The sequence below is a fragment of the Artemia sp. Qi Xiang Cuo genome, chromosome 7 (genome assembly GCF_049724085.1).
Source record: "Artemia sp. Qi Xiang Cuo chromosome 7, ASM4972408v1, whole genome shotgun sequence".
Taxonomy (NCBI): Eukaryota; Metazoa; Arthropoda; class Branchiopoda; order Anostraca; family Artemiidae; genus Artemia; species Artemia sp. Qi Xiang Cuo.
In genome coordinates, this window is record NC_142800.1 from 47,503,534 (window position 1) to 47,518,205 (window position 14,672).

The following is a 14,672-nucleotide window of genomic DNA, read 5'->3' on the forward strand; positions in this document are numbered from 1 at the left end:
GAACAGCAAAGTTCGTCGAATTAAATGATATTTATTAATTATATTTGCCACTCTTGCCACTTGGTTTCTATTTTGAAGAACAGCAAAGTCCGTATAATTAAATGATATTTATTAAATATATTTGCCACTCTTGCCACCTTGGTTCCATTTTGAAGAACAGCAAAGTCTTTCGAATTAAATTATATCTGTTAAATATATTTGCCGCTCTTGCCACTCGGGTTCAATTTTAAAGGACAACAAAGTCCGTAGAATTAAATGATATTTATGAAATATATTTGCCACTGTAGCCACTTGGGTTCTATTTTTGAAGAGCAGTAAAGCCCATTAAACCCAAAGATATATATTAAATCTGTACAGACATCCAGCACTGGATTTATCTTCATTACATGTTTTGGGATTCAAATTTGTGTTATTTTTTCATGAAAGGATTTTGGGAGGTCTATAAAAATAATCGCTATGAAAACTCATTATTGTCGATTCCTTAGTGTCAGAGAAAAAGTCTAATAAATCCTCGCCTCTTCGAGTATCTACACATGTTTAATACATCTAAGGTCAGCAGTGTTAATTGAGAGGAGTGCATGCATCCTTCCCTAGAATTTTAGCATTTCCCGTCTTATTTAAATTTTCGTGAATTGATTTAGAGAACTCAAAGCAGAGAATAGCATAAAAGCGTATGTTCGGTGCCAGGAGTCATCCCATCTTTGATCATCTCTGTCCCGTGTTCGTAGTGGTCGAAGTATGTTTTTCTTTCAGTTGTTTCTTTTTGTTTTTCTAGATTTTTACTCTGTCGTTCTGGACCATGTCCAGATTTTTTTTTGTGATGGGCTGTAAATAAAATGATGATGATGAGAAGTGCAAAGTTGTCACTTCCCTTTCACTATCTAGATAATATCATGTTTTCGCCTGATTGTAATTTCCTTGAAACAAGGCTCACGATTAAAAAAAAAAAGTTAAATTATTCTTTTATAAATTTAACTCGAAAAATAGAAAGGTCGTGGAAGGCTATGTCTCAGGTAGGCTATTAGAAAGATTATTATGCAGTAAGGACGTTATAAGGATGGCTAGTTTGTTCATATTGTATTTTCATATATTACATTTTCTTGTTTCCATATTACATTTTCTTATCTTAATATTGTTTTCTTGAATGCATTTATTTTTTAATTTCAAGAATTTCACAGCAAAAAATTAGCTGCCAAGGCTAGCAGGCAGTTGCAAGACCCTGTTATCATAATGACAGGAAATTTGCCAGTATGGCTATGTCAGATTTGTTGGACCTTCCCTTTTATTCTTACGTTTGAAACGAAACAGTTATTTTTCTACGCCACTTCAAATGATAGAGAACGATTTTTGCATAAGCTTATTGAGGCATCCCCCGTGTTGAATAATAGTATAGATAGGGTATTGTGATTTATCTTTATTTTTTTTTTTCGAAAAATGAGGAAATCAAATTGTTGAGACAAAAAAAAAAAAAAAAAAAAAAAAAAAAAAAAAAAAAAAAAAATTACCAGCTTTAATGTTGGTCCTCATATCAGACTCAGGCTGATAAATAAATATAAGATACGGTATATCTGTTTAGAAGTTTGATTGAAAGTAATTATATATATATATATATATATATATATATATATATATATATATATATATATATATATATATATATATATATATATATATATATATATATATATATATATATATATATATATATATATATATATATATATATATATATATATATATATATATATATATATATATATATATATATATATATATATATATATATATATATATATATATATATATATATATATATATATATATATATATATATATATATATATATATATATATATATATATATCACTTCATTTTGTTTCGCTGTTATTTTTATCTAATGAGGTGTATTAGCAGTTTCTGCGTTTTTTGTTTTGTTTTTCTCTTGGGAGAACAAAGTTTGATATGGCCTGTTCATATTTACACCCGTTCATGGATATATTTTTGTTCCATCTTAACATCCGAAACTGGTTTTTGAGATCTGAAACCTTAAGGATAAATTCATTGTTGTTTTGCATAAAATTTGCGTAGTATCTTAAAAAATACTTTTTTTGTGTTTCAAGAAAAATATAATATCTTGGCAATTTTGCCTGACAGTTAGAAAAATTAATAGATCCAATTCAGTCAGATATTTTATACACTGTTGTCAGTTTATTACCAGATGACTTAGTAATTAAAACCATTCTGTATTAATTAATTATAAACATTCTATAAAAAGAAAAATATTTTTTTTTTCAACATAAAAGTTGAATTGATATTCTTTGAATTTACCTGACGTGGAGCAAAAATTGCTCATTGATTTCTAAATATCATCAATTTATTAGTCGGAGAATGTGCTTTTTAGATTTTCTTCTTTTTTGAGAAATAGTTTTTATCTCTATTTTATTACCAATTTAGGAGCAGGAGAAATATTTCAAGAGGGGGGAGTGGGCTTTACTCAACCCCCCCCCCCCTGGACATGGCCCTATTTACAATAGACTATTCTAAAAATTCACTGTTTTTCGGGGGCTTCCGGGGACTTTCGAGGAGAAGGGAATATTGGATGCTACTGTAAATATTCCAGTAAAACCGAGAAAAGACAAAATTGATTATTTGTTTCCACCGCAAGAACATTCTTCTTGTAGAAGATTTGTTTACTGTAAACGGTCTATTGTACAATTTTCTGTCTTTGATAGTTGATGATAGTTGATTAGTTTCTTCTTGAAGGTTTGTGTCAGTTGGAATTGTTCTAGATTAAAGAAAACAAAACGAAACAAATAAAAGTCAAACTGTAAGAACAATCTAAAAATCTGTTAGAAAGCTCTAAAGTTTATGATGTTCGTGCCTCATCTTTGTCGATTTTTCAACAAATTTTTGTCGAGTTAATATATATTGCATATGACCCCCTGGCACGGACGAAGGAATATTGCCGGGGGGGGGGGGGTGAGGGGGGCTCAATTAAAAGAAACTTCTATTTGCTAATTTTTATGAGAAGGGTCCAGAAATCTGAGAAAATTAAGGGCCTGCTTGTGCCCCTGATGGCCTCCTGAATTGAATCTAATGTTGATCTGACTGCTTTTTTAGGACAACTTCCTTCCATGAATGAATATGGTGAAAAAAACTGTGTCCCGAGAAAACATTCTGCCCCAGGCTGAAGAGGTGTTCAAGCAGACCGTTGGTATTCGTGAAGTGTTGGAGATCACCTACGAGGACGAGTATGGAGTCGACTTGGGCCAACAATGGAATTCTACTCCCTTGTCAGCAACCAACTGCAAAGGCCCGACCTCAATTTGTGGCGCCAACCATCCACTGGAGATGGTTTGTATCCTGTGCCTTTGTCTCCTCATTCAAGTGCCACTAGTAATGTTCGGAAAGTTGTGTCATCCTTTAGGCTACTGGGAATGTTCCTTGCCAAGGCTTTAATGGACTCAAGATTAGTAAGTATGAATGAGCTAAGCATTGATAAAAGGTATAAAATTCTGTTTAAAAATGAATTTTCGTCTTTAAAAAAAAATATAAAATTCAAAAAATAAAAATCATTAAAAAGAAGTTGAAATAACATTTTGAAAAAGGACAAGTTTCCCAAGGAATTCGAGTTTAGGTACATCACCCAAGACTAATTGAAGTACTCTTCCTCTTCCCCTTGAGCCCAGATAATCTTTCTTTTTGCATTTTGTTTCCCTTTATCCTTCCAAAAAAGCACCAGATCATTTCATAATTATTTTCTAATGTCTAAATTGCTGAAAAGGAAGTACATTAATTTAATTAGTGAGAAGTAAAAAGTAAACTTATATTATTAATTATTATTTTATAATTTCATTGAAAGTGAATATTGTGGATATTGGAGAAAAGGCATATATGTGGAAGGCATATACCTTACAGTAAGATTTTGTTCTTCTGTATTAATTTTAAACTGATTTAAATGCGTGATATATTCTATTTCGCTTCTTTCTTTTTGCACTTGATACGGCTAATGTTTTATAAAATTTTAAGGCCAATATTTTTTCCATTTTATAATCATGGACAGTTGAAATTCTTCGAAATATTATATAAATTTATAATGTTAAATTGATAATTTAATTTTTGTTATAAAATTATGAGCTATATCAGATCCTGTTTTATCCCGATGAATTTAAAATTTAAGTTAAATTTCATTATTGGTATTTGTAAAGTATGTAGGTTAATTGGGTTCATGCTGGTAGGCATAGGGAGGACAGCGACTATGTGATATATTTAACAGTGTGATATATTGTTTCCTCAACTGGATTGACCTTGAGAGTCAATTATTGTGGATTATGGCCCAGAATTTGTTTGTTAGATGTATTTGTGAGCATTTGTAATTTTAGTGTAAAGTATTAATAAAACCGATCTGAATTGAAAAAAAGCCCCCCCCCTCCCCACCACTCTTCCTCCAAAAAATAGGGCTTTGTACAGATAAGGGTTTCGAGGGGGTACCCAAAAAGGAACCTAAACAGTATTGTGATACGCAAGCTACTATAGTACGTATTGGTGATCCTAAGAGGGTATAGCGCAACTCTCAGTAAAATTTAGTATCGCCCATTTTGTCGATCTGGCTTCCTGGGTTTACCTCCAGTTTGTTTTTTCTTGCACTGTTGCGTTTTTGTTTCTTATTCTCTGATGCCAGCCAAGTTTAATCAAATAACATGTGGAATTTTATTTTGTACTCAATAAAAATGCTATAATATTAACAGATTAATTAGAAACATGTGTTGTTTCTACAATACGTAACTAGATTAAAGATAAAAAGTTTAATTAAAAACAGATTAAAAAGAGGGTGATGCGGGTAAAACTAAAATTTTGAGCGGTTTGCTCATTTTAGATATTGTGACAAGTTGACTGAAGACAAACCTCGTTCTGAACATCCATTAACTGCCTAATGAGACGACAATGTAAAAAGTATTGAGAATATGTGCTTACAGATCGTCCACAGACAATTGGTTGACTGTAAGAGATTGATAGGTATCTTGGAGCTGAAGTCAGTAAATTTTAAACAAAGATTTGAGCTTGAAAAGGATTGCTGGCATGTTCAAAGGAATCTGAGTTGAAACATTGACTGTTTTTGTGAAGAAGTTTGAAACTGATTAAACAGATTTTGTCAAAGGTTACCACTGGTGGTGAGGCATAGTGCTTCGGGTACAACCCAGGCACAAAGCAACAGTCAATCCAATGGAAGAGGTCATCATCCACTCTTCCAAGGAAATGTTGTCAAGGTTAAATCAACATCAGAACGTTGTTGATTTGCTTTTTTGATGCCAAAGGCGTAGTACTTTCAAAGTTTGTTCCTCCGCGTCAGAATGTTAATTTTACTTTTTATTTGGAAGTATTAAGAAGATTTGTTAACAGCGTTAGTGGCAGAAAGGTGACCAGATTTATGAGAGACAAGAGACTGGCTCTACTACCATGACAATGCACCCGCAAACACAGCCATCTCAGGTCGCCAGTTTTTCACTAAGAAAGTCGTGGCTCCTCTGGCACACGCACCATACTTGCCTAACTTGGCTTAATCTGACTTTTTTATGTTTCCACGCATGAAAAGAGGCATGAGAGGATAGTGATTAGAAAGCACTGACGATTTGACTGATTTGAAGCACCGAGATGTGATTCATTTTTCAAAATGGCAACAAAAGAAAATTTCAAACAGTGGAGCATCGGTGGGACAAATTTATTAACTGTAATGTTTTTTAAGGGATTTGGTTAGTTTTGTAAAAAGTATGAAAATATAGGTTTTGCAGAGAAAGTCCTGTTTCTTTTGCGTACTCCTCGTATTTTAAAATGTCAAACATTTTGGAGAACAACGCTTTGACCTCTACCCCCTCCCTCCAACTACTCCAAGGAGAAAGCTGCACTTAGAAATAAGGCTTTAAACCCCGTCCCCCGCCCCTCCGTCTATCAAAAAAATTAAATAGTTTTTATTTGAAAAGTCAAAGTGGAACTTGAATTTCTAAATCTTAATTAGGCAAAATTTCTCCTGTACTCACGGTACCTTTTTGAGCCTGAACATACTGTCAAATTTTTACCCAACCCGTGTAATATAGGCTATTTTAATATTTAGCTAATGTTTATTAGCATTGTAATATCTACAAGCTTTTCCTTGGGTTGTATGTAGGCTGCTTATGTTATTACAGGCACTTGGGCAGGGCGGGGAGTCTTGGGTCATGCTACCTCCTTCTCCGCTCTGAAATCTCAAATTTATAGTTTTCCCATTGTGCTTTGTACTTTACACAATTCGATTTTTTGCAAATCCCCCTCCCCCTTCTAATATCTGCCCATGTTCATTTCAAAATAAATGTATGTGAACATGGCCGAGACGATTGGGAGGCGGATTTAACCCTGGGTTCATCGATTTCTATTTTTACTTTACGGATTATTCATATAATTGCAAATAAAATTGTGTTTACTATACACAGAAAATAAACTCACATTATTCAGTTATGCAAGATTGTCTTGCTGATATTCTAGGTTCATTTTTTCATTTAATTCAAAAACAAGACATAGCTCTCGTGGGCAAAGCCCAAATATGATGTCTCTTAGTCATAATTAACAAAATAAAGTTGTCTGATAAAACTTTGTCAGGATAAATAAACTAAAGGATAAAAACACTTGAGATTGAGAATAAAATTATCTGATAAAACTTCGTCAGGATAAAATAAACTAAACAATAAAAACACTAGAGATCATTGTAATATTTCACAAAACTTGGCACAAAGCTTTTACTGTAGCGCATGGTGTTACAGTGGACTGGGGTTAGTTTTGGAACCTTCTGAGCCACTTCCCTGGGGGGACGAGATCTTATAGGGACAAAAGGTGGGAGAAGGAATGATCGGAAGATGGGATGTTGAAGGAGGGTGGAGCCAAATCTTCGGCATAATTTTCCTCGGCGGGAAGAAAGGGATTCAAGTTTAAATTCCTTAAGGTAAAAGGAGTAAGGTAGAGAGGATCCGCCATAAATGATTTGCAGTGGTCTCTTCTGAAATCGTTCTATTTTATTAATTTCATCCTGGGTAAGGGCAAAGTGCCAAACCGGACAGGTAATAACCAAAATAACCTAATAATCGACCATTGTTGATATTGGGTGGTTTATATTCTTCTTCTTCTTTAAAATAACCATATAATCGACCATTGTTGATATTCGGTTGTTTAAATTCTTCTTCTTCTTCAAAATAACCAAATAATCGACCATTGTTGATATTCGGTTGTTTATATTCTTCTTCTTTTAATTACATAAAAAAAATCGATCATTGTTGATATTCGGTTGTTTATATTCTTCTTCTTTAAAGTAACCAAATAATCGTCCACTGTTGATATTCGGTTGTTTATATTTTTCTTCTTCTTTAAAATAACCAAATAATGGACCATTGTTTATATTTGGTTGTTTATATTCTTCTTCTTCTTTAAAATAACCAAAATAATTGACCATTGTTGATATTCGGTTGTTTATAGTCTTTTTCTTCTTTACAATAACCAAAATATTTCGAAGGTATATTTAGCTTTTCTGTTAAATAATGGGTCGGTAGAGCCCTCCAATGGCTTTTTAAGCCTAAAATGTACATTTCTAAAGCCTCGAATATTCTACTAAGCATTTTAATAAAGCAATTTACTACAACGATGTAATACGCCCTTATTATTTTATAAATTTTAAATCCTTTCCAAATATTTGATGTTGTAAGAATAAGATCGAACCTTTTTCGAATAAGATCGAATCCTTTTCCTCTTTGTCTGTACTTTCTACGTCAAAGAAATTACATTTTGGTAATATTTGATTCCTACGTACAAGAAATCAAATTTTATAAGAGCCAAAGAACATTATAGGACTTCAACAACAAAACCTAAATGGAAGAAACCAATATGTATGTTTTTTCTATTTGTTTTTCAAAGATTTTTGCTTGATATTTCTGGGGATTTTTTTCCGGTAAGCGTCGGGCAATTTTGCTAATCCTAAGCATCTGTGATTGAAATATCTTTATTTTCAAGGTGGATTTGCCGCTAAACCCATTGATGTTTGCATGGCTATTAGGTAAAGAGACCACGCTGTCTTCTTCCGAGCTCAAATTGGTTGACCCGGTCTTTGCTGCGTCTTATCAATCGATGGCTTCAATTTTAAGGTTATTGTTCCATCCTCTCTCTCTCTCTCTCTCTCTCTCTCTCTCTCTCTCTCTCTCTCTCTCTCTCTCTCTCTTTTTCTGCTTGTGACAAAAATCAGTAACAATCTTTCAGTGTGCTTGCTTCTCGAAGTTATTAAATGATATAGTCTAAAGATATGTTTGTTATATCATCTTTTATGTGAAGACACATCCTTTTGTCAAATATTGTATTTTATATTTTTAATATTATGTCTTGTTGCTTAGAAAAGAACGTAGATACAGCAACTTCTCTTAATCAAGCGATATTAATTAAGTGCAGTTTCCGGCGCCGCGCCGATGAGGGAAGACCGGTGGCGGCGGGATCAAAAACAGGAGCGGCGGCGCGCCGCCGACTCGCCGATCAATGTTGACCGCAAACATTAATGTTTTCATCAGTCTTTCTCAAATCGCTGCTAAAATTTACAAATCTACTTTCTCTACTCATTGACAGTACACTTTTATAGAATACTCCACCTAATAGTTACTGGTAGCAACCAAACTGTCATATTCTTGTAAAAGTCTCTCATCTCCCTTCACACTCCCTTTTGTATTTTTTTAAAGCAGTCGTATAATGTTCTACAAGATCCGTGTCTGCTTTAAATTAAAAAAAATAATTAACTTTTTGGAATCCCTGCTTTCAATAAAAAAATTCAAGATATTATCATTTAAATATAATACTTCCCTACCCCCCCCCCCTCTCTGAATACCACTTTGATAGGATACCGTCTCTGCTTTAAATTTAAAAAAATAATTAACTTTTTGGCATCCCTGCTTTAAAAAATAAATAAATTTGAGATATTATCATTTAAACATAATACCTTCCTAATCCCCCCTCTGGATACCACCTTGATAGAATACCGTTTCTACTTGAAATTAGAAAAAAAATTTTTTTTTGGCATCCCTGCTTTCATTAAAAATGATTCAAGGTACTGTCCCTTAAATATAATAACTCCCTATGCCCCCCCCCCTCCCCTCTGGATACCATCTTGATAGGATACCGTCTCTGCTTTAAATAAAAAAAAATAATTAACTTATTGGCATCCCTGCTTTAAAAAAAAATCGAGATGTTATCATTTAAATATGATAGCTCCTTACCCCCCCCCCTCTGGATACCATAATGATAGGATACCGTCTCTGCTTTAAATTGAAAAAAATAATTAACTTTTCGGCATCCCTGCTTTCAATAAAAAAAATCGAGATATTATCATTTAAATGTAATACCTACCTACCCCCACCCCCCACTGGATACCAACTTGATAGGATACCGTCTCAGCTTTATATTAAAAAAATAGTTTACTTGATAATTAACTAGGTTACTATATGGTTCAAACAAACACGCGAAATGTTGTTAAATAGCTAGCTTAGTGTTCCTTGAAAAAACAAATTGAGGGTATGAGTAAAGGGGTACAATGACAACAACAAAAATGTTGAAATTATTCAGATATACCTAAAATTATTGGAAAACTGAGTTAAAGATTCGCCGTGGCATTCAATAAGAACCAAAGAATCTAATTAAAAGGGAGCACACGCAAAAGCCAAATTAGGCCAGTAGTCTATGAGAAATTGCAAAATGCCCAAGACAATGAACAAGTCCCAATGGGAGCCCTGGGTCTATCAAAATATTTCAATGCTTTCCCAGAGAATTTGATATCATTTTCTTCCGTCTCCACTTTAAATGAAAATAATAATTATCTTTTTGGCATCCCTGCTTTCAATTAAAAAAAATGAGATATTATCATTTTAAAATGATACTATCAATTTCAAAATCCAACTAAAGATTTATAATAGTGAATGTGTACTATTCAAATCAAAAATAAAATTCTTGACTACAAATGATGTAAGAAATAGCAATTGGGAAACTGCATTCGAAATGGTTTAATCTCATTTTATAAAGACGATAGGGCTACTTTTTTTTTGTCGACATATGAAGAACTGTGTATATTGCAATTGCATCTGTCTGGTTTTATGCAAAGTAACAAAAGAGACGAAAATTAATGAACAAGAGACAGTGAAGAACTATGGTATGCAAAGTAATATTTGGCAGGGAAAGCCACTGGTGATAAATCGCTAGGGGTGGCACCGTGATTGGGTGATTTTCGGGGAAATACCCGAAAATTCGGGGATAGGGGAAACCTGCTTGATTTCTAATTAGAAAAATCGAAATACTAAACCACACGAGAAAAAAAGCTCCGAATTCGCGGTTGACGCAGTAAAGAATTGCCGCAAAATTAATTCAAAGTCAGCCGAACGCCGCCGCCTCTGCCGGCGGTGGTGCACCTGGGACTTGCCGGCTGCGTAGTGACACTTCGACGGTGTTGGCGAATTGGGCCTCTCGTTGGCGGCGTTCGGTCGATCCACCGGCGTGGCGCCGGGGTCTAATTAAGTGAATCTTCCTCACTTGACAGTTGCTGGGTTTTTTTATTTGTTTTTTTTTTTGTGTTTTTAAATTTCCCGTTAATATGGGGCAACTATGACTAAAAAATTAATAGGCTACTATATAAAGTTTTCAGGCATAAGTTTTTGCAGTTAGTTTGAGTCATAACGTCATAGCCCTTTTTTGTATTTGATTTAGAAATGGGAGGCTAAACTACGGCAATGGTTATTTTGACCAATTCGGTCATTTTGGTCATTTTTACCACCTTCTTTAACAAGGTGCTAGATTGGTAAAAAAAAAGTTTATCGTAACCATGGGTTTAGGTAATTTTTCTGAAGGGGTGGGGCAACCAGCAAGACAGGGAGAATATACTTACATCTTCTGTCCAACATATTTTCACTTTTACTCTTAGTTTTTTGTTTAAGGGGGGGGGGGGCTTTTTAGTGTGGGCTTCCTGCATCCTCCCTTAGCTCCGCTCATGTTGATAACTAAGAGCAGATCATAAGATATTTTGAAATAAATCAGAAAATATATTAGTTGTATTGGGCGTTGGACGAAACTGTGTCAGTCCTTGAGGCTGGGTCATTTCCTGTTAGTAATATTTGATAACTTCGAAGTAGAATAGAATATGTCTACTGATATCACTAACCGGGATTAATCAGGTTCATCCTGATCGTGATTTTAGGTAATTTGGAGTTTAAGGTGATTTCAGGGAAAACCAACCTCTAAAAGCCAATCCCCAAAAATTATCCAATTGTGAGCGAGCATCTATTTAACCCCTCCTCCCTTAAAATTTAGCTCTTTCCCTAAGAACAGAAAAAATAACAATTCACTCATACTCTAAATTTTTGACTTGTATATCTAAAAATCAGGGATATAAAATCATAAGAATTTTATCACAAGAATATGCTTTGTATTACTCCTTAGATTTATAAAATGCTCTTTATATCAATAAATTGTATTTGAATTAAATGCGAACAAGTTCATTCAAAGAGGGGGGGGGGGCTTTGGACCCGTGCTTCCTTGCAATTCCAAACTGTAACAACTGTTCTTGCATTTCTATGACTCTAAGCTCACCCCTGCCCCCCCCCTTTTGAAGGAGGATTGAGGCATGTGTGGGACGAAGGTGTTACAATTGTTCCGGGTATTTGTTTTAAAAATTAATTCCTAAGTGAAAACCTCTCGAGTCGAAAATGTTCCAAAATTTCCCTCTTCTTGCTCTTAAAAGTTGCCTTGTATCCAGATTACTCCTCGAAATTAGGTGAAGGTTAGCTCCCAGATCTTTTAATAACGGAAAAAGTGATGTATGTTGTTCTTTTTCCACCTGCTATATATCTTTTTTTGTGATATATATCCTCTTCAAATTCAAGCCTATTTTTAAACTATTCTTTAGAGAGAAGAAATCAAGCGAGAGAGATTTAAATGTAGAGTCGTCTTTCTCCAACGACTCTGTCATATCTGACATGGGTTTGGATTTTACTGTTCCTGGAACGGATATTGAAATGAAAAGAAATGGACAGAATATCCCTGTGGTTATGCAAAATCTCGAGGAATATTTAAAGGTAGTTACAAATTTATTTTTAAATAACTGTCCTTGATTTATTTTGATTTACTTATGCTAGCTATCAGGTATGTAAAGGATGTGTTCCTGAAAATTCTTGATATTATTTGTCTTTCATCTTGTGGTAAATCAACATTTAAACATATGTTTTGCCTAATGCTTGCTATTTGGTAAATGTTTCTTTGATTAACGATTACACAAAATCAATGAGGAATATCCTTATAAGCATACGAAGTTTAACGCGGAATATCTGGAAATAAAATCCCTATCTATGGAAAAGTCCACTATCGGTAAAAAACATCGAAGGCAGGCCGATGTGGTACAAATTTAAGTGGTTTTTTCCTACTTATGCTATTTAAAAAGAATACTAGAACTTCGAATTCCCTCGTTTCTTGAACTAGAACTGTGCTTTTAAAAATGTCAAACGATATTAGTTTTTCTGTTACAAACATTGTAGCTAAAGTGGATTTTTCGAATGATACCAATTTTCTTACAATAAATTACAAAGAAAAGTAAAAAAACGCATCAAAAATTTGTTTATATGCATTTTTGTTCCGTTTTTGCAAGTCGGATAAGAATCTCGGAGACGGGTCCCTCTGGGTACGCTCGTGGTCCTGCATGTCTAAATATTTTTGAGCCAACAAAACCACTGAAGAACATGATTATAACGTGTATATTATAACGTTTAAACACGTATATTCTGGACGCTCGTGATCCTAATATCTAAATATTTTAGAACCAACAAAGCCACTGAAGAACATGTTTATAACGCGTATATTATAACGTTTAAACATGTATATTCAGGACGCTCGTGATCCTGAATGTCTAAAAAATTTTGAACCAACAAAGCCACTGAAAAACATGTTTATAACGTGTATATTATAACGTTTAAACATGTATATTCAGGACGCTCGTGATCCTAAATATCTAAATATTTTAGAACCAACAAAGCCACTGAAGAACATGTTTATAACGCGTGTATTTTAACGTTTAAACATGTATATTCAGGACGCTCGTGATTTTGAATATCTAAAAAATTTTGAACCAACAAAGCCACTGAAGAACATGTTTATAATGTATATATTATAACGTATAAACATGTATGTTCAGGACGCTCGTGATCCTAAATATCTAAATATTTAAGAACCAACAAAGTCACTGAAGAATATGTTTATAACGCGTGTATTTTAACGTTTAAACAAGTATATTCAGGACGCTCGTGATCCTGAATATCTAAAAAATTTTGATCCAACAAAGCCACTGAAGAACATGTTTATAACGTGTATATTATAACGTTTAAATATGTATATTCAGGACGCTCGTGATACTGAATATCTAAATATTTTTGGACAAACAAAGCCACCGAAGAACATCTTTATAAGTGTACAAAGCTGACTGCCGTTTAAGCGCTTTGACAACAAAAAAGGGAAAATTTTAAAATTTGAACTTTCGATTGCGGGCTCTTTAACAACTTATTTCTTAATTCTGAAGCCTGCTGCTTTTGTTAAACTACTATTTTAGAGACTACTTTTTATGGCTTCTGACTTTATTGACTACAAATTTAAGTCTTTTGTTATTATAGTATTTGCTTCTTAGAAGTAGTGTTTATGCAAGATTACCTTTTTTTTGTGTTTTAATCAGCATCTTAAGTTAATTTGATCTAATATAAGTGAGTACCTATGAAAATTCATTTTTTCTTTTTTTGTGTGTTTTCATTTTTGTGTGTCTTAATTAGCATCTTAAGTTTATTTTATCTAGCATAAATGAGCGCTTATGAAGCTTCATTTTTCCTTTTTTTGTGTGTTTTCATTTTGTATGTGTTTTAATCGTCATCTTAAGTTTATTTAATCTAACATAAGTGAGCACCTACGAAAATTCACTGTTTTGTGTTTTCATTTTTTTGTGTGTTTTCATTTTGTAGGTGTTTTAATCGTCATCTTAAATTTATTTAATCTAACATAAGTGAGCACCTACGAAGATTCACTTTTTTGTGTTTTCATTTTTTTTTGTGTTTTCATTTTTGTGTGTCTCAATTAGCATCTTAAGTTTATTTTATCTAGCATAAATGAGCGCTTATGAAGATTCATTTTTTATTTTTTTGTGTGTTTTCATTTTGTATGTGTTTTAATCGTCATCTTAAGTTTATTTAATCTAACATAAGTGAGCACCTACGAAGATTCACTTTTGTGTGTTTTCATTTTTTTGTGTGTTTTCATTTTGTTGGTGTTTTAATCGTCATCTTAAATTTATTTAATCTAACATAAGTGAGCACCTACGAAGATTCACTTTTTTGTGTTTTCATTTTTTTGTGTGTTTTCATTTTGTAGGTGTTTTAATCGTCATCTTAAATTTATTTAATCTAACATAAGTGAGCACCTACGAAGATTCACTTTTTTGTGTTTTCATTTTTTTTTGTGTTTTCATTTTTGTGTGTCTCAATTAGCATCTTAAGTTTATTTTATCTAGCATAAATGATCGCTTATGAAGATTCATTTTTTCTTTTTTTGTGTGTTTTCATTTTGTATGTGTTTTAATCGTCATCTTAAGTTTATTTAATCTA

The 14,672-nt window shown here is 33.2% G+C and overlaps 1 protein-coding gene across 1 annotated transcript in view; it reads left to right on the forward strand.

Annotated features, from left to right (window-relative positions):
* LOC148950350 (E3 ubiquitin-protein ligase TRIP12-like) overlaps positions 1-14,672 on the forward strand; it is a 117,169-nt gene that overhangs the window by 71,631 nt on the left and 30,866 nt on the right. Inside the window, exons 3-5 of the mRNA XM_089091568.1 lie at positions 3,121-3,473; positions 8,029-8,159; positions 11,945-12,113. Coding sequence (XP_088947694.1) covers positions 3,276-3,473; positions 8,029-8,159; positions 11,945-12,113 — 498 coding nt within the window. The 5' untranslated portion in view covers positions 3,121-3,275. The remainder of the gene's footprint in view (positions 1-3,120; positions 3,474-8,028; positions 8,160-11,944; positions 12,114-14,672) is intronic.